Source organism: Oncorhynchus gorbuscha, linkage group LG10 (assembly GCF_021184085.1).
Source record: "Oncorhynchus gorbuscha isolate QuinsamMale2020 ecotype Even-year linkage group LG10, OgorEven_v1.0, whole genome shotgun sequence".
In the NCBI taxonomy this organism is placed as follows: Eukaryota; Metazoa; Chordata; class Actinopteri; order Salmoniformes; family Salmonidae; genus Oncorhynchus; species Oncorhynchus gorbuscha.
Genome location: NC_060182.1, coordinates 15,183,778 through 15,204,383, shown reverse-complemented (window position 1 = coordinate 15,204,383; position 20,606 = coordinate 15,183,778). Strand labels below are relative to the sequence as shown.

At 46.6% G+C, this 20,606-nt stretch overlaps 1 protein-coding gene across 3 annotated transcripts in view; it reads left to right on the top strand.

Moving 5' to 3' along the window:
• Nucleotides 1–20,606, top strand: part of LOC124045588 (solute carrier family 26 member 6-like) — a 29,072-nt gene that overhangs the window by 171 nt on the left and 8,295 nt on the right. For all 3 annotated transcript variants that reach the window (XM_046364979.1, XM_046364978.1, XM_046364977.1), the window contains exons 1-7: nt 1–447; nt 9,390–9,529; nt 9,996–10,106; nt 11,934–12,274; nt 12,458–12,610; nt 14,209–14,291; nt 19,870–20,017. The exon at nt 1–447 is cut by the window's left edge. In XM_046364979.1, the coding sequence (XP_046220935.1) occupies nt 308–447; nt 9,390–9,529; nt 9,996–10,106; nt 11,934–12,274; nt 12,458–12,610; nt 14,209–14,291; nt 19,870–20,017 (1,116 nt within the window). In that variant the 5' untranslated portion in view covers nt 1–307. The remainder of the gene's footprint in view (nt 448–9,389; nt 9,530–9,995; nt 10,107–11,933; nt 12,275–12,457; nt 12,611–14,208; nt 14,292–19,869; nt 20,018–20,606) is intronic.

The window sequence follows — 20,606 nt, the reverse complement described above, 5'->3', positions numbered from 1 at the left end:
TTTAGCTTTTTGGACCAACAGTGTTTTTTTCTAAGTAATGTTTTGGAGAGACCTGCACAGTGTTTCAGACTAGTCCAGACAGACAGACAGACAGACAGACAGACAGACAGACAGACAGACAGACAGACAGACAGACAGACAGACAGACAGACAGACAGACAGACAGACAGACAGACAGACAGACAGACAGACAGACAGACAGACAGACAGACAGACAGACAGACAGACAGACAGACAGACAGACAGACAGACACAAAGAAATCAACACAAAGACACTCAGTGTTGGAAGACAGACAGGCAGACAACCATGGGTGTTGAAGAACAGAGAGCTGGGAAGTTTTACGTGGAGAGGGATGTTTTGGACGAGCTTTGCCTTGACCAGGTGGCCCGAAGACGGACACACTCCACCACACCTCCCCTGAAGGAGAGGGTGAAAGATTCCCTCAGGTAAGATATGGTAAAAGAGAAGGAGAGGGAGCAGGAGGGATGGGAGAGAGGGGGGGAGATGATAGTGCACGTGGGGAGCAGGAACATGCATCAGTTTCACTATTTGCTGACTAATTCTGCAGATGAATAACATGCATTGACAAAAGCTATTTTGGATGTGTCTGTGTTGATTTCAGTTTACAATTTACTGCCCAGGTTATTTGAGGACAGTTGAGTAAGGCACGTAGATGAGCGTGTGTGTGTGTGTGTGTGTGTGTTTGAATGTGTGATGTGCTCCTTTATATGGTTGCAATGGATGATCTTTCATTATGCAATCCCACTGACGCAGGGAGAGGTAAGATAGAAGCAGAATGAACGAGAGGGACAGTCTGTAGCGGACAGAGAGGGACAGTCTGTAGCGGACAGAGAGGGACAGTCTGTAGCGGACAGAGAGGGACAGTCTGTAGCGGACAGAGAGGGACAGTCTGTAGCGGACAGAGAGGGACAGTCTGTAGCGGACAGAGAGGGACAGTCTGTGCCGAACAGAGAGGGAGAATATTAGAGAGAAAACAGATAGAGGATAAGAGAGAAGGATAATGTGAGGAACAGAGAGAGGAAGAGAACAGATAAATTTGCAGAAAGATAAGACAGGACAGCTGCCCATATGAAAAATACTACAGTATACTATGGTCTAAATACTGTAGTATTACTATATTTATATACTATAGTGTACTGTAGTGCTTTTGCGGAAGTATACTATAGTTTTAACTGTAGTGTTTTTTCTGTAATGTGCTGTAGTGTTTTTGCAGACTATAGTATTCACTGTAGTGTTTTTGCAGACTATAGTATTCATTGTAGTGTTTTTGCAGACTATAGTATTCACTGTAGTGTTTTTGAGGACAAACTAGTATACTATAGTATTCACTGTACGGTTTTTGCAGACTTTACTGTAGTATTCACTGTAGTGTTTTTACAGACATTAATGTAGTGTTCACTATATGGTTTTGTGGACTTGACTGTAGTACAGTGTATTACAGTATAAATACTATAGTAATTACTGTAGTGTTATTGCAGGTATTACTGTAGTATTTACTAGTGTTTTTTGTTCTATTATCTTTATCATATAAGATAGACTATGAGCAAATACTCCATAAACTGAAGGTAGGACTGGAGTCTGAACAGATAGTTCAACACTTCTGCTCTTTTCTATTACCTGTAAGGAACACAATATATGGTCTATAATTGGCATGTAGGTTTCTTACTTATGGGTGGCACAAATTTGGATATGGGGGATGGGTATGGGTGGAGCATATGCAAATTGAATAATGTAGTATTAGTATAGTTTTAAAAAACTATGTTTTATTGGACATTACCGTAGTATTTACTACAGTGTTTTTGGCAGATAATATTGTAGTATTTAATATAGTATTCTACAGTATACTACAACATTTTATAGTAAGCACTACATGGTTAAGGGATACTACAGTGTGTAGTACAGTATTCTACAGTATATTACAAAATTATGTAGTAAGCACTACATGATCAAGGGATACTACAGTGTGTAGTATACTGTAGTAATCCACAGTATACTACAAAATTATATAGTTCACACTACACGATCAGGGGAAACGACAGTGTGCAGTGTAGAATTCTACAGTATACAGGTTTACTACAAAATACTACATAATTCTATAGTAACAGAATACTATATCATTATATAGTAAGTACTATAGTATTCTATAGTAAACTGTAGTCTTTTTTATCTGGGTTATGAAAGGCAGACAGTTTGGTCCAGGCCGTGTGATTTATCTGGGTTATGAAAGGCCAGGGTTATGAAAGGCAGACAGTTTGGTCCAGGCCGTGTGACTTATTCAGACAGACAGTTTGGTCCAGACTGTGTGACTTATTCAGACAGACAGTTTGGTCCAGACTGTGTGACTTATTCAGACAGACAGTTTGGTCCAGACTGTGTGACTTATTCAGACAGACAGTTTGGTCCAGACTGTGTGACATACAGTGGCTTGTGAAAGTATTCACCCCCCTTGGCATTTATCCTATTTTGTTGCCTTAAAACCTGGAATGAAATAGATTTTTGGGGTGGTTGTATCATTTTATTTTAAACATGCCTTCCACTTTGAAGATGCAAAATATTTGTTATTGTGAAACCATCAAGAAATAAGACAGAAAAGCAGAAAACTAGAGCGTGCATAACTATCCACCCCCCCCCCCCCCTTTTGCAGCAATGACAGCTGCAAGACTCTGGGTATGTCTCTATAAGCTTGGCACATCAAGCCACTGGGGTTTCTGCCCATTCTGCTGCTCCAGCTCCTTCAAATCAAATCAAATCAAATGTTATTTGTCACATACACATGGTTAGCAGATGTTAATGCGAGTGTAGCGAAATGCTTGTGCTTCTAGTTCCGACAATGCAGTAATAACCAACAAGTAATCTAACTAACAATTCCAAAACTACTGTCTTATACACAGTGTAAGGGGATAAATAATATGTACATAAGGATATATGAATGGGTGATGGTACAGAGCAGCATAGGCAAGATACAGTAGAGGCTATCGAGTACAGTATATACATATGAGATGAGTATGTAAACAAAGTGGCATAGTTAAAGTGGCTAGTGATACATGTATTACATAAGGATGCAGTCGATGATATAGAGTACAGTATATACGTATGCATATGAGATGAATAATGTAGGGTAAGTAACATTATATAAGGTAGCATTGTTTAAAGTGGCTAGTGATATATTTACATCATTTCCCATCAATTCCCATTATTAAAGTGGCTGGAGTTGAGTCAGTGTCAGAGTCAGTGTGTTGGCAGCAGCCACTCAATGTTAGTGGTGGCTGTTTAACAGTCTGATGGCCTTGAGATAGAAGCTGTTTTTCAGTCTCTCGGTCCCAGCTTTGATGCACCTGTACTGACCTCGCCTTCTGGATGATAGCGGGGTGAACAGGCAGTGGCTCAGGTGGTTGATGTCCTTGATGATCTTTATGGCCTTCCTGTAACATTGGGTGGTGTAGGTGTCCTGGAGGGCAGGTAGTTTGCCCCCGGTGATGTGTTGTGCAGACCTCACTACCCTCTGGAGAGCCTTACGGTTGTGGGCGGAGCAGTTGCCGTACCAGGCGGTGATACAGCCCGCCAGGATGCTCTCGATTGTGCATCTGTAGAAGTTTGTGAGTGCTTTTGGTGACAAGCCGAATTTCTTCAGCCTCCTGAGGTTGAAGAGGCGCTGCTGCGCCTTCTTCACGATGCTGTCTGTGTGAGTGGACCAATTCAGTTTGTCTGTGATGTGTATGCCGAGGAACTTAAAACTTGCTACCCTCTCCACTACTGTTCCATCGATGTGGATGGCGGGGTGTTCCCTCTGCTGTTTCCTGAAGTCCACAATCATCCAATTTGTAAGTCGCTCTGGATAAGAGCGTCTGCTAAATGACTTAAATGTAAATGTAAATGATCTCCTTAGTTTTGTTGACGTTGAGTGTGAGGTTATTTTCCTGACACCACACTCCGAGGGCCCTCACCTCCTCCCTGTAGGCCGTCTCGTCGTTGTTGGTAATCAAGCCTACCACTGTTGTATCGTCCGCAAACTTGATGATTGAGTTGGAGGCGTGCGTGGCCACGCAGTCATGGGTGAACAGGGAGTACAGGAGAGGGCTCAGAACGCACCCTTGTGGGGCCCCAGTGTTGAGGATCAGCGGGGAGGAGATGTTGTTGCCTACCCTCACCACCTGGGGGCGGCCCGTCAGGAAGTCCAGTACCCAGTTGCACAGGGCGGGGTCGAGACCCGAGCTTGATGACGAGCTTGGAGGGTACTATGGTGTTGAATGCCGAGCTGTAGTCGATGAACAGCATTCTCACATAGGTATTCCTCTTGTCCAGATGGGTTAGGGCAGTGTGCAGTGTGGTTGAGATTGCATCGTCTGTGGACCTATTTGGGCGGTAAGCAAATTGGAGTGGGTCTAGGGTGTCAGGTAGGGTGGAGGTGATATGGTCCTTGACTAGTCTCTTAAAGCACTTCATGATGACGGAAGTGAGTGCTATGGGGCGGTAGTCGTTTAGCTCAGTTTCCTTAGCTTTCTTGAGAACAGGAACAATGGTGGCCCTCTTGAAGCATGTGGGAACAGCAGACTGGTATAGGGATTGATTGAATATGTCCGTAAACACACCGGCCAGCTGGTCTGCGCATGCTCTGAGGGCGCGGCTGGGGATGCCGTCTGGGCCTGCAGCCTTGCGAGGGTTAACACGTTTAAATGTCTTACTCACCTCGGCTGCAGTGAAGGAGAGTCCGCATGTTTTGTGGCACTGTATTGTCCTCAAAGCGGGCAAAAAAGTTATTTAGTCTGCCTGGGAGCAAGACATCCTGGTCCGTGTCTGGGCTGGATTTCTTCTTGTAGTCCGTGATTGACTGTAGACCCTGCCACATGCCTCTTTTGTGCCTGAGCCGTTGAATTGAGATTCTACTTTGTCTCTGTACTGACGCTTAGCTTGTTTGATAGCCTTGCGGAGGGAATAGCTGCACTGTTTGTATTCGGTCATGTTACCAGTCACCTTGCCCTAATTAAAAGCAGTGGTTCGCGCTTTCAGTTTCACACGAATGCTGTCATCAACTCACGGTTTCTGGTTAGGGAATGTTTTAATCGTTGCTATGGGAACGACATCTTCAACGCACGTTCTAATGAACTCGCACACCGAATCAGCGTATTCGTCATTATTGTTATCTGACGCGATACGAAACATATCCCAGTCCACGTGATGGAAGCAGTCTTGGAGTGTGGAGTCAGCTTGGTCGGACCAGTGTTGGACAGACCTCAGCGTGGGAGCCTCTTGTTTTAGTTTCTGTCTGTAGGCAGAGATCAACAAAATGGAGTCGTGGTCAGCTTTTCCGAAAGGGGGACGGGGCAGGGCCTTATATGCATCGCGGAAGTTAGAGTAACAATGATCCAAGGTTTTTCCACCCCTGGTTGCGCAATCAATATGCTGATACAATTTAGGGAGTCTTGTTTTCAGATTAGCCTTGTTAAAATCCCCAGCTACAATGAATGCAGCCTCCGGATAAATGGATTCCAGTTTGCAAAGAGTCAAATAAAGTTCGTTCAGAGCCATCGATGTGTCTGCTTGGGGGGGGATATATACGGCTGTGATTATAATCGAAGAGAATTCTCTTGGTAGATAATGCGCTCTACATTTGATTGTGAGGAATTCTAAATCAGGTGAACAGAAGGATTTGAGTTCCTGTATGTTTCTTTCATCACACCATGTCTCGTTAGCCATAAGGCATACGCCCCCGCCCCTTTTCTTACCAGAAAGATGTTTGTTTCTGTCGGCGCGATACGTGGAGAAACCCGCTGGCTGCACCGCCTCGGATAGCGTCTCTCCAGTGAGCCATGTTTCCGTGAAGCAAAGAACGTTACAGTCTCTGATGTCCCTCTGGAATGCTACCCTTGCTCGGATTTCATCAACCTTGTTGTCAAGAGACTGGACATTGGCGAGAAGAATGCTAGGGAGTGGTGCACGATGTGCCCGTCTCCGGAGTCTGACCAGAAGACCGCCTCGTTTCCCTCTTTTTCGGAGTCGTTTTTTTGGGTCGCTGCATGGGATCCATTCCGTTGTCCTGTTTGAAAGGCAGAACACAGGATCCGCGTCGCGAAAAACATATTCTTGGTCGTACTGATGGTGAGTTGACGCTGATCTTATATTCAGTAGTTCTTCTCGACTGTATGTAATGAAACCTAAGATGACCTGGGGTACTAATGTAAGAAATAACACGTAAAAAAAACAAAAAACTGCATAGTTTCCTAGGAACGCGAAGCGAGGTGGCCATCTCTGTCGGCGCCGAAGCTTCAAGTTGGATGGGTTCCGCTGGTGTACAGCAAACTTTAAGTTATACCACAGATTCTCAATTGGATTGAGGTCTGGGCTTTGACTAGGCCATTCCAAGGCATTTAAATGTTTCCCCTTGCTTTTGCAGTATGCTTAGGGTCATTGTCTTGCTGGAAGGTGAACCTCCGTCCCAGTCTCAAATCTCTGAAAGACTGAAAGAGGTTTCCCTCAAGAAATTCCCTGTATTTAGCGCCAAACATCATTGCCAGCAGCATACCACCCTGCACACCACTGCTGGCTTGCTTCTGAAGCTAAGCTAAGCAGGGTGGGTCCTGGTCAGTTCCTGGATGGGAGGGCCATTAGGAGGCACTATTTCCTCTGGTCTAAAGAAATATCCCAATGCCCCACTGCCCTGTGTAGCGTGCTGTCTTTCGGATGGGACGTTAAACAGGTGTCCTGACTCTCTGAGGTCATTAAAGATCCCATGGCACTTATCGTAGGGGTGTCCTGGCTAAATTCCCAATCTGGCCCTTAAACCATCACGGTCACCTAATAATCCCCAGTTTACAATTGGCTCATTAATCCCCCCTCCTCTCCCCTGTAACTATTCCCCAGGTCATTGCAGCAAATGAGAATGTGTTCTCAGTCAACTTACCTGGTAAAAAATAATGGATAAATTTAAAATTCCTTCCATTCTGACCAGTTTCCCAGTCTCTGCTGATGAAACACAGCCTGATGCTGCCACCACTATGCTTCACTGTGGGGTGATGAGAGGTGTTGGGTTTGCGCCAGACATAGCATTTTCCTTCATGGCCAAAAAACACAGTACCTTCTTCCATATGTTTGGGGAGTCCCCACATTCCTTTTGGTGAACACCAAATGTGTTTGCTTATTTTTTCTTTAAATTTCTTTGGGATAGGAGGCGGTATTTTGACACCCGGATGAAAAGCATGCCCACAGTAAACCACCTGCTATTCAGACCCAGAAGCTAGGATATGCATATAATTTGTAGATTTGCATCGAAAACACTCGAAAGTTTCTAAAACTGTTAAAATTATGTCTGCGTATAACATAACTTACTTGGCTGGCAAAACCCCGAGGACAAACCATCCAGGAAAATCCTTTTGAGTTCACTGTGTTTTCAATTGGTTTTCTATGGCAAACTAGATTTATTAGGCACTTGCTTGCAGTTCCTATGGCTTCCACTAGATGTCAACAGAATTTAGAAATTGGTTGATGTTTTTCCTTTGAGAAATGAAGAAGTACGGCTATTCAGAATGAGAGTCAAGCCAAGTGGACTCTTTTGTTTGGGGCGCGCGACCTGTAGCTCGCTCCACTTTGATTTTATCTGCTATTGAACACAGTATATTCCGTCTTAAATTGTATTGATTATTTACCTTTTAGGATACCGAAGGATGGATTAGGAAAGTTGTTAGAAATGTTTGGACAATGTTTACAGGTAATTTATTAGATCATTTGTAGTCATGTTGGGCGAGTTGGAACCGGTGTTTTTCTGAATCAAACTCACCAAATAAATGGACATTTTTGGGGATATAAAAATAAGTTTATCGAACAAAAGGACCATTTGTGATGTTTCTGGGACATATTGGAGTGCCAACATAAGAAGATCTTCAAAGGTAAGGCATGAATTATCGTTATTTCTGACTTTCGTCGCCACCTGCCTGGTTGAAAATGATTGTTATGCATTTGTGTGGTGGGGTGCTGTCCTCAGATAATCATATGGTTTGCTTTCGCCGTAAAGCCATTTTGAAATCTGACACCGCGGCTGGATTAACAAGAAGTTAAGCTTCATTTTGACATATTGCATGTGTATTTTCAAGAATGTTAAATATTTACAATTCTGTAGTTTGAATTTGGAGCCCTGCACTTTCACTGGATGTTGGTCAGGTGGGACACTACCGTCTCACCTAGCATAGATAGGTATTAAGCAATGGCTTTTTTCTGGCCACTCTTCCGTAAAGCCCAGCTCTGTGGAGTGTACGGCTTAATGTCGTCCTATGGACAGATACTCCAATCTCCACTGTGGAGCTTTTCTGCTCATTCAGCATTATCTTTGGTCTCATTGTTGCCTCGCTGGTTAATGCCCTCCTTGCCTGGTCTGTGAGTTTTGGTGGGTAGCCTTCTCTTGGCAGGTTTGTTGTGGTGCCATATTCTTTCTGTTTTTTAATAATGGATTTATTTGTGCTCCGTGGGATGTTCAAAGTTTCTGATATTTTGTTTATGACCAAACCCTGATCTGTACTTCTCCACAACCTGTTTGAAGAGCTCCTTGGTCTTCATAGTGCCGCTTGCTTGGTGGTGCTACTTGCTTGGTGATGTTGCAGACTCTGGGCCTTTCAGAACAGGTGTACATATACTGAGATCATGTGACACTTAGATTGCAGGTGGACTTTATTTAAGTAATAATGTGACTTCTGAAGGTAATTGGTTGCACCAGATCTTATTTCGGGGCTTCATAGCAGAGGGGGTGAATACATACGCACCACTTTTCCCTTTTTTATCATTTTTTGAAACAAGTTATTTTTTCCACTTCAACAATTTGGAGTATTATGTGTATGTCCATTAGATGGAATCCAAATAAGGAAAATAGGAAAAATGCCAAGGGGGTGAATACTTTTGCAAGGCCCTGTATCCAGACTGGTCCAGGCCATGTGACCTATTGAGGCTTGAAGAGAAAAGTTAATCTTCCTCTGGACCTGAGCCCTGATGGCCTCTTGAAACTGAAACATAGGTTAATATTTGGTGACAGTGCGGAACACTATCACAGAGTATGACACTACACTACCACCAAATATTAACCTATCAGAGAGTATCACACTGCACTTCCACCAAATATTAACCTATCACAGAGTATGACACTGCACTGCCACCAAATATTAATATATCAAGTCAGAAAAAATGAACTCATTAAAAACACAAGCAAAGCCAAGAACACTTTAGCTACATTATCCAGATGAACATTCCAAACACAGATTACACCTCTTTTGTGTCCTTTCCACCAACTGTTAAACTCAGCAGACACATTTCAGTTGTCACAAATGGATAACAAAACTGTATTCCTCTTTTCTCCAACTCTCCATGATGCACTCTGCCCTGGTGTCAGGTGTTCCATGCCCAAGCTGAAGCGCTCTGTGCTGAGCACTTTGCCTGTCCTGTCATGGTTGCCACGTTACTCAGTGAGAGACAACGGCCTGGGAGACCTCATCTCTGGCATCAGCGTTGGCATCATGCACCTGCCTCAGGGTCTGTGCTACATCTACTGTCTGACCAAACATACACACACACAGGGCCCAATCACAGGGTCCAATAACAGGGTCTATCACAGGGCCCGATCACAGAGCCCGATCACAGGGCCCGATCACAGGGCCTGATCCATGGTCATGTGGTCCAGTCACAGGGCCAGATCCCAGGGTCCAATAACAGGGCCGGATCACATGACCCGATCATACCTTGAAATCAGCAATACGTGTAACTCACATGGAAATCTCCCAAATCTCCTGCTAATGGAAAAGGACTACATAAATATATTTGATTGATTGATGCCAATGTTTGAGGTATGGAAAAGCCTGATTTACATAAATTGATCTCAAGTTATTGTTTAATCTCTTTGGGCTGTTAAATTCCTAAAAGTTACATGACCTATTTGAGAATATATGATAACTATCTATTTTGTGAAGACTATGAAGACCTTCCTGTAACATTTGCCTAGGTATGGCCTATGCTCTCCTGGCCTCTGTGCCTCCAGTGTTTGGTCTCTACACCTCCTTCTACCCTGTACTGGTCTACTGCATCCTTGGCACCTCCAGACACATCTCCATAGGTAAGACAGAGTGGAGAGAGGAGGAGACAGAGAGAGGGGGAAAGAGAGAGGAGGAGACCAAGAGAGAGGGGAAGAGAGAAGAGGAGACAGAGAGAGAGAGAAGAGAGAGGAGGAGACAGAGAGAGGGGAAAGAGAGAGGAGGAGACAGAGAGAGAGGGGAAGAGAGAGGAGGAGACAAGAGAGAGGGGAAGAGAGAAGAGGAGACAGAGAGAGAGGGAAAGAGAGAGGAGGAGACAGAGAGAGAGGGGAAGAGAGAAGAGACAGAGAGAGAGGGAAAGAGAGAGGAGGAGACAGAGAGAGAGGGGAAGAGAGAAGAGGAGACAGAGAGAGAAGGAAAGAGAGAGGAGGAGACAGGGACATGAGGGGAAAGAGGAGGAGACAGAAAGAGGAGGAAACAGAGAGGAGGAGAAAGAGAGAGAGGGATAGAGAGAGGAGGAGACAGGGAGATGGGGAAAGAGAGAGGATGAGAAAACTGAGGAGAAAGAGAGAGGGGAAAGAGAGAGGAGGAGACAGAGAGATGGGGAAAGAGAGAGAGGGAAAGAGAGAGGAGGAGACAGAGGATGAGAGAGGAGGAGAAAGAGAGGATGAGAAAGAGGGATGAGGAGACAGAGAGAGAAGGAAAGAGAAAGGAGGAGAAAGAGAGAGAGGGACAGAGAGAGGAGGAGACAGGGAGAGGAGGGGAAAGAGAGAGAGGGACAGAGAGAGGGGGAGACAGAGAGATGGGGAAAGAGAGAGAGGGAAAGAGAGAGAGGGAAAGAGAGAGGAGGAGACAGGAAGAGGAGGGGAAAGAGAGAGAGGGATAGAAAGAGGAGGAGACAGATAGAGGAGGAGACAGATAGAGGAGGGGAAAGAGAGAGGAGGAGAGAGGAGGAGAAAGAGAGAGAAGGAAAGAGAGAGGAGGAGACAGGGAGAGATTGAAAGAAAGAGGAGGAGAAAGAGAAAGGAGACAGAGAGAGGAGGAGAAAGAGAAAGAGGGAAAGAGAGAGGAGGAGAAAGAGAGAGGGAGACTGTTACAGGAATAATATTCCTCTGTTTTAATACCCAATTAAAATTAAACACTCTGTCAATTCATAAGAATCTGTATGACTCTTATTTGTATAAAATGGACAGAGACCAGTCTTAAAGTCAATCAGCAGTGTTTATTCTCGAGAGTACTGCCCATTATACATTTTACCACAGGTTATAAACTGAAAATGACGTCATTAGTTTTAGTACTAGCCCGTCTCATCTCCGCCCCAGTACAATGGCTGTATGGTTCTCACATCGTCTCTCCCTATTAAGATCATTTATGAACAGAGCCAAGGTCTGCCTGTGTAGATAAGCATTCTAGCCAGTCTGGCTATAAGTTCATTCATTTCAACCAAGGAACAGACAGTCATTGTTCTAATTCTTGATTATATATACACACATTATATTCAGTACTAGGATTATAAAGAAAATGCATACATATACAGTAATTTAATAGTATTCTGATTAGTCAGTCCTGATTTAAATGTATACATAATTAGTCATTATTGATACAAATTCCCTTAACAGAGACAGAGAGATGAGGAGAAAGAGAGAGGAGAAGCCAGAGGTGGGGACAGAGAGAAGAGGAGACAGAGAGAGGAGGAGACACAGGAGGAGAAAGAGAGAGGAGAAAGGAGGAGAAAGAGAGAGGAGAAGCCAGAGGTGGGGACAGAGAGAGGAGGAGACAGAGAGAGGAGGAGAAAGAGAGAGGAGAAAGGAGGAGAAAGAGAGAGAGGGAGAAAGACTTGAGAGAGTGAATGTTTTAATATCATCGGTCAGAGGAATAATGAGTTTCACTAAGGTGGTGTTTTTCCTCAGGAACGTTTGCTGTGATCAGCATCATGATAGGCAGTGTGACAGAGAGGCTGGCCCCAGACAGTGACTTCACATTCCTGAATGGAACCAACGGGACAGCAGTTCTGGATGTGACAGCCCGTGACGCCTACAGAGTTCAAATAGCAGCCAGCACCACTGTACTGAGTGGGCTCTTTCAGGTCCTGTTGGGCATGGTGCGGTTTGGTTTCGTGGTGACGTACCTTTCGGAGCCCCTGGTACGTGGCTACACAACAGGAGCAGCTACACACGTGGTCATCTCACAACTCAAATACATCTTTGGTATCCACCCTGCACGCTTCTCCGGACCACTGTCTCAGGTCTATGTGAGTACACACAACACATCCACACTCAAGCACACAGACACACACACACACCGACACAGACAGGTGTGACAAAGTTGTACAAGTTTTCCACCTAGTGGATGCAGGCAATAACAGTCTGACTGTCCATCTCTCTCTCTCTCTCTCTCTCTCTCTCTCTCTCTCTCTCTCTCTCTCTCTCTCTAGATCCTAATAGACATCTGTAGACATCTGCCAGAGACTAACATTGGGACCCTGGTGGTTAGTCTAGTGGCCTTGGTGGTCCTCATAGTGGTCAAAGAACTCAACTCCTGTTATGAGAAGAAACTACCTCTGCCTATTCCCATAGAACTCATAGTGGTAAGTCCTCCATACCTAACCGCTCTCTGTGTCATTAGTCACACAATCATTGATTGATTGACTGATTCATTGATTGATTGATTTAGTTTATTAGATCATTACAAGTAGAAGGCTGCGTCAGAGACAACATTACATACAAGTCTTTTCTGTCCTCCTGTCAAGTCTTTTCCTTCCTCCTGTCAAGTCTTTTCCTTCCTCCTGTCAAGTCATTTCCTTCCTCCTGTCAAGTCTTTTCCTTCCTCCTGTCAAGTCTTTTCTGTCCTCCTGTCAAGTCTTTTCCTTCCTCCTGTCAAGTCTTTTCCTTCCTCCTGTCAAGTCTTTTCCTTCCTCCTGTCAAGTCTTTTCTGTCCTCCTGTCAAGTCTTTTCCTTCCTCCTGTCAAGTCTTTTCCTTCCTCCTGTCAAGTCTTTTCCTTCCTCCTGTCAAGTCTTTTCCTTCCTCCTGTCAAGTCTTTTCCTTCCTCCTGTCAAGTCTTTTCCTTCCTCCTGTCAAGTCTTTTCCTTCCTCCTGTCAAGTCTTTTGTCCTCCTGTCCTCCTTCCTCCTGTCAAGTCTTTTCCTTCCTCCTGTCAAGTCTTTTCCTTCCTCCTGTCAAGTCTTTTCCTTCCTCCTGTCAAGTCTTTTTCCTTCCTCCTGTCAAGTCTTTTCCTTCCTCCTGTCAAGTCTTTTCCTTCCTCCTGTCAAGTCTTTTCCTTCCTCCTGTCAAGTCTTTTCCTTCCTCCTGTCAAGTCTTTTCCTTCCTCCTGTCAAGTCTTTTCCTTCCTCCTGTCAAGTCTTTTCCTTCCTCCTGTCAAGTCTTTTCCTTCCTCCTGTCAAGTCTTTTCCTTCCTCCTGTCAAGTCTTTTCCTTCCTCCTGTCAAGTCTTTTCCTTCCTCCTGTCAAGTATTTTCCTTCCTCCTGTCAAGTCTTTTCCTTCCTCCTGTCAAGTCTTTTCCTTCCTCCTGTCAAGTCTTTTCCTCCTCTTTCTCTCTCTCTCTCTCTTTTGGTCCCTTGAACATGTGTGTTGTAATGAAAGCCACTAGAGGGCATCCTGTCATCATGGCCGATATCTATAAGGAGTGTAACAGAACACAGTGTTTTCTCATCCTGTTAAACATTTTGAGAGGAAGTCTATCTTATTCTCAGTTTAATGATCCAGAGTTTTGTTGTGATATCATCAATTAGAATCAGTTGGAAGCTCTTGGTACATCTCAAAGGGTTAATATTCTACCCAGTCAGTGTGTTTTCCTCCAGTTCATGGTAGTGCTTGGTTTCTCATTGATCCAATAAAATGTTCTCAAGTGATGAGCTCTGTTCAATGATTGGCCTGTGTTGCTGCTTGAATTCCAAACCCACACAGGGTCTGCGATAATGATTTACTCACAATTACACACATGCATGCATACAAGTTCCTACACGTGCAAACAACAGCAGATGCTTTGTTGTTGTGAGCATGGCAACCTATGTGTGTGTGTGTGTGTGTGTGTGTGTGTGTGTGTGTGTGTGTGTGTGTGTGTGTGTGTGTGTGTGTGTGTGTGTGTGTGTGTGTGTGTGTGTGTGTGTGTGTGTGTGTGTGTGTGTGTGTGTGTGTGTGTGTGTGTGTGTGTGTGTGTGTGTTACAGATTGTAGCAGCAACACTCATCTCCTACTACGGCAACCTGAACAGCCAATACGACGTGGCCGTGGTTGGAGAGATCCCCAGAGGGTGAGTGTGTGTGTGTGTGTGTGTGTGTGTGTGTGTGTGTGTGTGTGTGTGTGTGTGTGTGTGTGTGTGTGTGTGTGTGTGTGTGTGTGTGTGTGTGTGTGTGTGTGTGTGTGTGTGTGTGTGTGTGTGTGTGTGTGTGTGTGTGTGTGTGTGTGTGTGTGTGTGTGTGTGTAGCTATAGGTTGTTGACTGTGACCTGGTCTGTTGGAGCAGAGTGCTCTCCTGGTCAAGGTTACACTCAGAACAACATAAGGAGGGGCAAGGTAAGAAAGTATCGGAGGGTGACATCAAACATAACCTACAATTTCAAATGGATTCAATTTAGATGTCTTTGTATGTGGCCTACACACAATACCCCGTAATGTCAAAGTGGAATGATGTTTTTCAAATTGTTTTCAAATTAATACAATTTTAAAAAGCTGAAATGTCTTGAGTCAATAAGTGTTCGACCCCTTAGTTATAGCAAGCCTAAATAAGTTCAGGAGTAAAAATGTGCTTAACAAGTCACATATTAAGTTGCATCCTGTTATGGGTATTTCAGCATAAAAAATAAATGGAATGGAAATATGCACAGGCAAAATCCTAGAGGAAAACCTGGTTCAGTCTGCTTTCCACCAGACACTGGGAGATGAATTCACCCTTCAGCAGGACAATAACCTGGTTCAGTCTGCTTTCCACCAGACACTGTGAGATGAATTCACCCTTCAGCAGGACAATAACCTGGTTCAGTCTGCTTTCCACCAGACACTGGGAGATGAATTCACCTTTCAGCAGGACAATAACCTGATTCAGTCTGCTTTCCACCAGACACTGGGAGATGAATTCACCCTTCAGCAGGACAATAACCTGGTTCAGTCTGCTTTCCACCAGACACTGGGAGATGAATTCACCTTTCAGCAGGACAATAACCTGGTTCAGTCTGCTTTCCACCAGACACTGGGAGATGAATTCAACTTTCAGCAGGACAATAACCTAAAACACAAGGCCAAACCTACACTGCATAACAAGAAGACAGTGAATGGGGCCGAGTTACAGTTTTGACTTAAATCTACTTTAAAATCTATGGCAAGACCTGAAAATGGTTGTCTAGCAATGATCAACAACCAATTTGACAGAGCTTGAAGAATTTTTAAATAATAATGGGCAAATGTTACACACAGCTGTAATCGATACCAAAGGTGCTTCTACAAAGTATTGACTCAGGCATGTGAATACTTAAGTACACTTAACAAAAATGTAAACGCAACATGTAAAGTGTTGGTGCCATGTTTCATGAGCTGAAATAAAATGTCCCCATGCTGAGGAGTATTTCTGTCTGTAATAAAGCCCTTTTGTGGGGAAAAACTCATTCTGATTGTCTTGGCCTGGATCCCCAGTGGCTGGGCCTGGCTCCCCAGTGGTTGGGCCTGGATCCCCAGTGGCTGGGCCTGGCTCCCCAGTGGTTGGGCCTGGATCCCCAGTGGCTGGGCCTGGCTCCCCAGTGGCTGGGCCTGGCTCCCCAGTGGCTGGGCCTGGCTCCCCAGTGGTTGGGCCTGGATCCCCAGTGGCTGGGCCTGGCTCCCCAGTGGCTGGGCCTGGCTCCCCAGTGGCTGGGCCTGGATCCCCAGTGGCTGGGCCTGGCTCCCCAGTGGTTGGGCCTGGCTCCCCAGTGGCTGGGCCTGGCTCCCCAGTGGTTGGTCCTGGCTCCCCAGTGGCTGGGCCTGGCTCCCCAGTGGCTGGTCCTGGCTCCCCAGTGGTTGGGCCTGGATCCCCAGTGGCTGGGCCTGGCTCCCCAGTGGCTGGGCCTGGATCCCCAGTGGCTGGGCCTGGCTCCCCAGTGGCTGGGCCTGGCTCCCCAGTGGTTGGGCCTGGCTCCCCAGTGGCTGGGCCTGGCTCCCCAGTGGCTGGGCCTGGCTCCCCAGTGGTTGGGCCTGGATCCCCAGTGGCTGGGCCTGGCTCCCCAGTGGTTGGGCCTGGAACCCCATTGGCTGGGCCTGGTTCCCCAGTGGCTGGGCCTTGCTCCCCAGTGGTTGGGCCTGGATCCCCATTGGCTTGGCCTGGTTCCCCAGTGGCTGGGCCTGGCTCCCCAGTGGTTGGGCCTGGATCCCCATTGGCTGGGCCTGGTTCCCCAGTGGCTGGGCCTGGCTCCCCAGTGGTTGGGCCTGGATCCCCATTGGCTGGGCCTGGTTCCCCAGTGGCCGGGCCTGGCTCCCCAGTGGTTGGGCCTGACTGCCCTCCAAGGCTTACCCTGGGCAGCACCACTGCCCAGTCATGTGAAATCCAAAGATTAGGGCCTTGGTGAATATTTGAAATAGACTGATTTCCTTATATGAACTGTAACTCAGTACAATCTTTGACATGATTGCATGTTGTGTTGATATTTTTCTTCAGGATAAATTTGATATTTCTGTACTTTACTATTATTTTTTGGCAAAAATCTCTAAAAACATGTTTTCACTTTGTCATTATGGGGTATTGTGTGTAGATAGGTGAGATTTGAAAAAATATATATTTATATATTTAATAAATGTTGAATTCATGCTGTAACACAACAAAATGTGGAATAAGTCAAGGGGTATGAATATTTTCTGAAGGTACGTTAGCTCATTGAGAAGGAGTCATCCTAGAGCAGGGATGGACAACTTTGATAGGGTGGGGGCTGAACTCATCATGAGGGACCGCAAAGGCTCATGGGGCTGTGTACCCACCCACATCCATACCCACACCTGTAGTCAGAGCCGGCCCTAGCCTTTTGGGGACATTTAGGATAATGCGTACTAGCTGATTTGGTCTTCAGATTGCTGGACTGCCAAAGACCAAAGCCAAGCAGCTGATAATTCTATTGATCCAGGTCAGCTGTTGTAGGCATCTTATCGGTATTCAGCTTGATCAAGTTGTCAATGGTTTACTTTAAATTGATCATTTCATTCTTTCAAATTGAAAAACCTTTTCTTTATAACGACGCTTTACCTCCAGCAGCCTACAAGTACATCATCACTTGGTTTACCGTCTATCAATTAGGTTCATTTGAGTCATTATCACAATACCTGTGCATTGTTATGGAATGAAATACCTTCAAATTATTATTTGTTTGGCTAATCATCTCTACATAATCTTTGGATGCTGACTAATGAAGGTAGTTTTCTACCGTCCTGCCTCAATAGACAGCACCCTCGTCGCTGTTTACACAGCCAGTGTTTGAAAGACCAGGCACCTGCACTGTATGACCTCTAATATGTGGTCCAGGGCATCCTAATGATTAACTCTAGAATATTATTCATTGTATATGGGTCATTGAGTGTGTGTACATTTGTCACGACACCTGTTACCACTGTTGAAGGACCTAGAGGACCATCAGCCTGCAGGAATCAAGGGGATTTGTTGGGGATAATGGAGGAAGGGGTCTGGACAGGGGCAGTAATGGAGGAAGGGGTCTGGACAGGGGCAGTAATGGAGGAAGGGGTCTGGACAGGGGCAGTAATGGAGGAAGGGGTCTGGACAGGGGCAGTAATGGAGGAAGGGGTCTGGACAGGGGCAGTAATGGAGGAAGGGGTCTGGACAGGGGCAGTAATGGAGGAAGGGGTCTGGACAGGGGCAGTAATGGAGGAAGGAGTCTGGACAGGGGCAGTAATGGAGGAAGGGGTCTGGACAGGGGCAGTAATGGAGGAAGGGGTCTGGACAGGGGCAGTAATGGAGGAAGGGGTCTGGACAGGGGGAGTAATGGAGGAAGGGGTCTGGACAGGGGCAGTAATGGAGGAAGGGGTCTGGACAGGGGCAGTAATGGAGGAAGGGGTCTGGACAGGGGGAGTAATGGAGGAAGGGGTCTGGACAGGGGCAGTAATGGAGGAAGGGGTCTGGACAGGGGGAGTAATGGAGGAAGGGGTCTGGACAGGGGGAGTAATGGAGGAAGGGGTCTGGACAGGGGCAATAATGGAGGAAGGGGTCTGGACAGGGGGAGTAATGGAGGAAGGGGTCTGGACAGGGGCAATAATGGAGGAAGGGGTCTGGACAGGGGGAGTAATGGAGGAAGGGGTCTGGACAGGGGGAGTAATGGAGGAAGGGGTCTGGACAGGGGCAATAATGGAGGAAGGGGTCTGGACAGGGGGAGTAATGGAGGAAGGGGTCTGGTCAGGGGCAGTAATGGAGGAAGGGGTCTGGACAGGGGCAGTAATGGAGGAAGGGGTCTGGACAGGGGCAGTAATGGAGGAAGGGGTCTGGACAGGGGCAATAATGGAGGAAGGGGTCTGGACAGGGGCAGTAATGGAGGAAGGGGTCTGGACAGGGGCAGTAATGGAGGAAGAGGTCTGGACAGGGGCAATAATGGAGGAAGGGGTCTGGACAGGGGAGTAATGGAGGAAGGGGTCTGGACAGGGGCAGTAATGGAGGAAGGGGTCTAGACAGGGGCAGTAATGGAGGAAGGGGTCTGGACAGGGGCAATAATGGAGGAAGGGGTCTGGACAGGGGCAGTAATGGAGGAAGGGGTCTGGACAGGGGCAGTAATGGAGGAAGGGGTCTGGACAGGGGCAATAATGGAGGAAGGGGTCTGGACAGGGGCAGTAATGGAGGGGCAAGGGGTCTGGACAGGGGCAATAATGGAGGAAGGGGTCTGGACAGGGGCAGTAATGGAGGAAGGGGTCTGGACAGGGGCAGTAATGGAGGAAGGGGTCTGGACAGGGGCAGTAATGGAGGAAGGGGTCTGGACAGGGGCAGTAATGGAGTAAGGGGTCTGGACAGGGGAAGTAATGGAGGAAGAGGTCTGGACAGGGGCAGTAATGGAGGAAGGGGTCTGGACAGGGGCAGTAATGGAGGAAGGGGTCTGAGCAGGGGCAGTAATGGAGGAAGGGGTCTGGACAGGGGCAGTAATGGAGGAAGGGGTCTGGACAGGGGCAGTAATGGAGGAAGGGGTCTGGACAGGGCAGTAATGGAGGAAGGGGTCTGGACAGGGGCAATAATGGAGTAAGGGGTCTGGACAGGGGCAGTAATGGAGGAAGGGGTCTGGACAGGGGCAGTAATGGAGGAAGGGGTCTGGACAGGGGCAGTAATGGAGGAAGGGGTCTGAGCAGGGACAGTAATGGAGGAAGGGGTCTGGACAGGGGCAGTAATGGAGGAAGGGGTCTGGACAGGGGCAGTAATGGAGGAAGGGGTCTGAGCAGGGGCAGTAATGGAGGAAGGGGTCTGAAAAGGGGCAGTAATGGAGGAAGGGGTCTGTACAGGGGCACTTCCCCTCAACTCTCTCCTCCCTCTCCCCTTTGTCCCACCTCTCCTACCTCTCTTCCTCTACTCTCTCCTCTTTCCCCCTCTTCTCTCTCCTCCCTCTCCTCTTTCTCCCTTGTTCTCCCTCTCCTCTGTCCTCTCTCCTCCTTCTCCTCTATCCTCGTTCCCCCTCTCCTCCCTCCTTCCTCTCCCTCTCCTCCCTTTCTCCCTCTCCTTCCTCTCCCTCTCCTCTCTCTCCTCCCTCTCCCTCTCTTCTCTCTCTTCCATCTCCCCCTCTCACCTCTCCTCTCCCCCTCCTCTCTCCTCCCTCTCCATCTGTCCTCCTTCTCCCTCTGTCCCTCCTCCTCTCTATTTGACCTTTCCCTCCTCTTCCTCTTCATCCCTAGGCTGAAGTCTCCCAGTCTACCTGACGTCAGTCTGTGGGGTACGGTGGTTGGTGATGCGTTTGCTGTTGCCATAGTGGGTTATGCCATAAACATCTCCTTGGGCAAAACCTTCGGCCTGAAACACGGCTATAAGGTGGACAGCAACCAGGTGGGACACACACGCACACAGTTATGCAGGTAGGCAGGGGTATGCTTGAAGTTGTTCTGCTCTGAAGGAGAGAGACAGCTCTCTGGTCCTGAATGTTTAATGGCCGACACGCTCTGCTCAGTCAAACACAGATGTAGGATCTTAGTTTAAGACAGTTTGCTACAGCAGGTAAATAATCATGCAGCAACAGGAAATGTGAATTATTATGCAGATTATAATTAATGGATATTTTTATAGGAGTTAATACATTTTATGTTAGGTCAAATCAAGTCTGAAATTTTAAAGAGGAAATGTAAAACTTTAGAAGCTTTTTAAACCTTGAATACACTACACGTTTGCATTTCCTGTTTGCTAAGAACATTTTTATCAACAAAAGAGCGATCAAATTAAGATCCCACATCTGTATGGATGAGAACTACACCAGTTGCGGTTAACAATACAACAGGGGGCTGTGGAGCAGCTGGGACTCAGTATAGTCTGAACATGCGCTCGGACTTATTTACATGTGGTGGTCAAATCATGGTCATTAGTGCATTCTCTGGCATCTGCATACCTCTCATCTTCTCTCTCTCTCTCTCTCTCTCTCTCT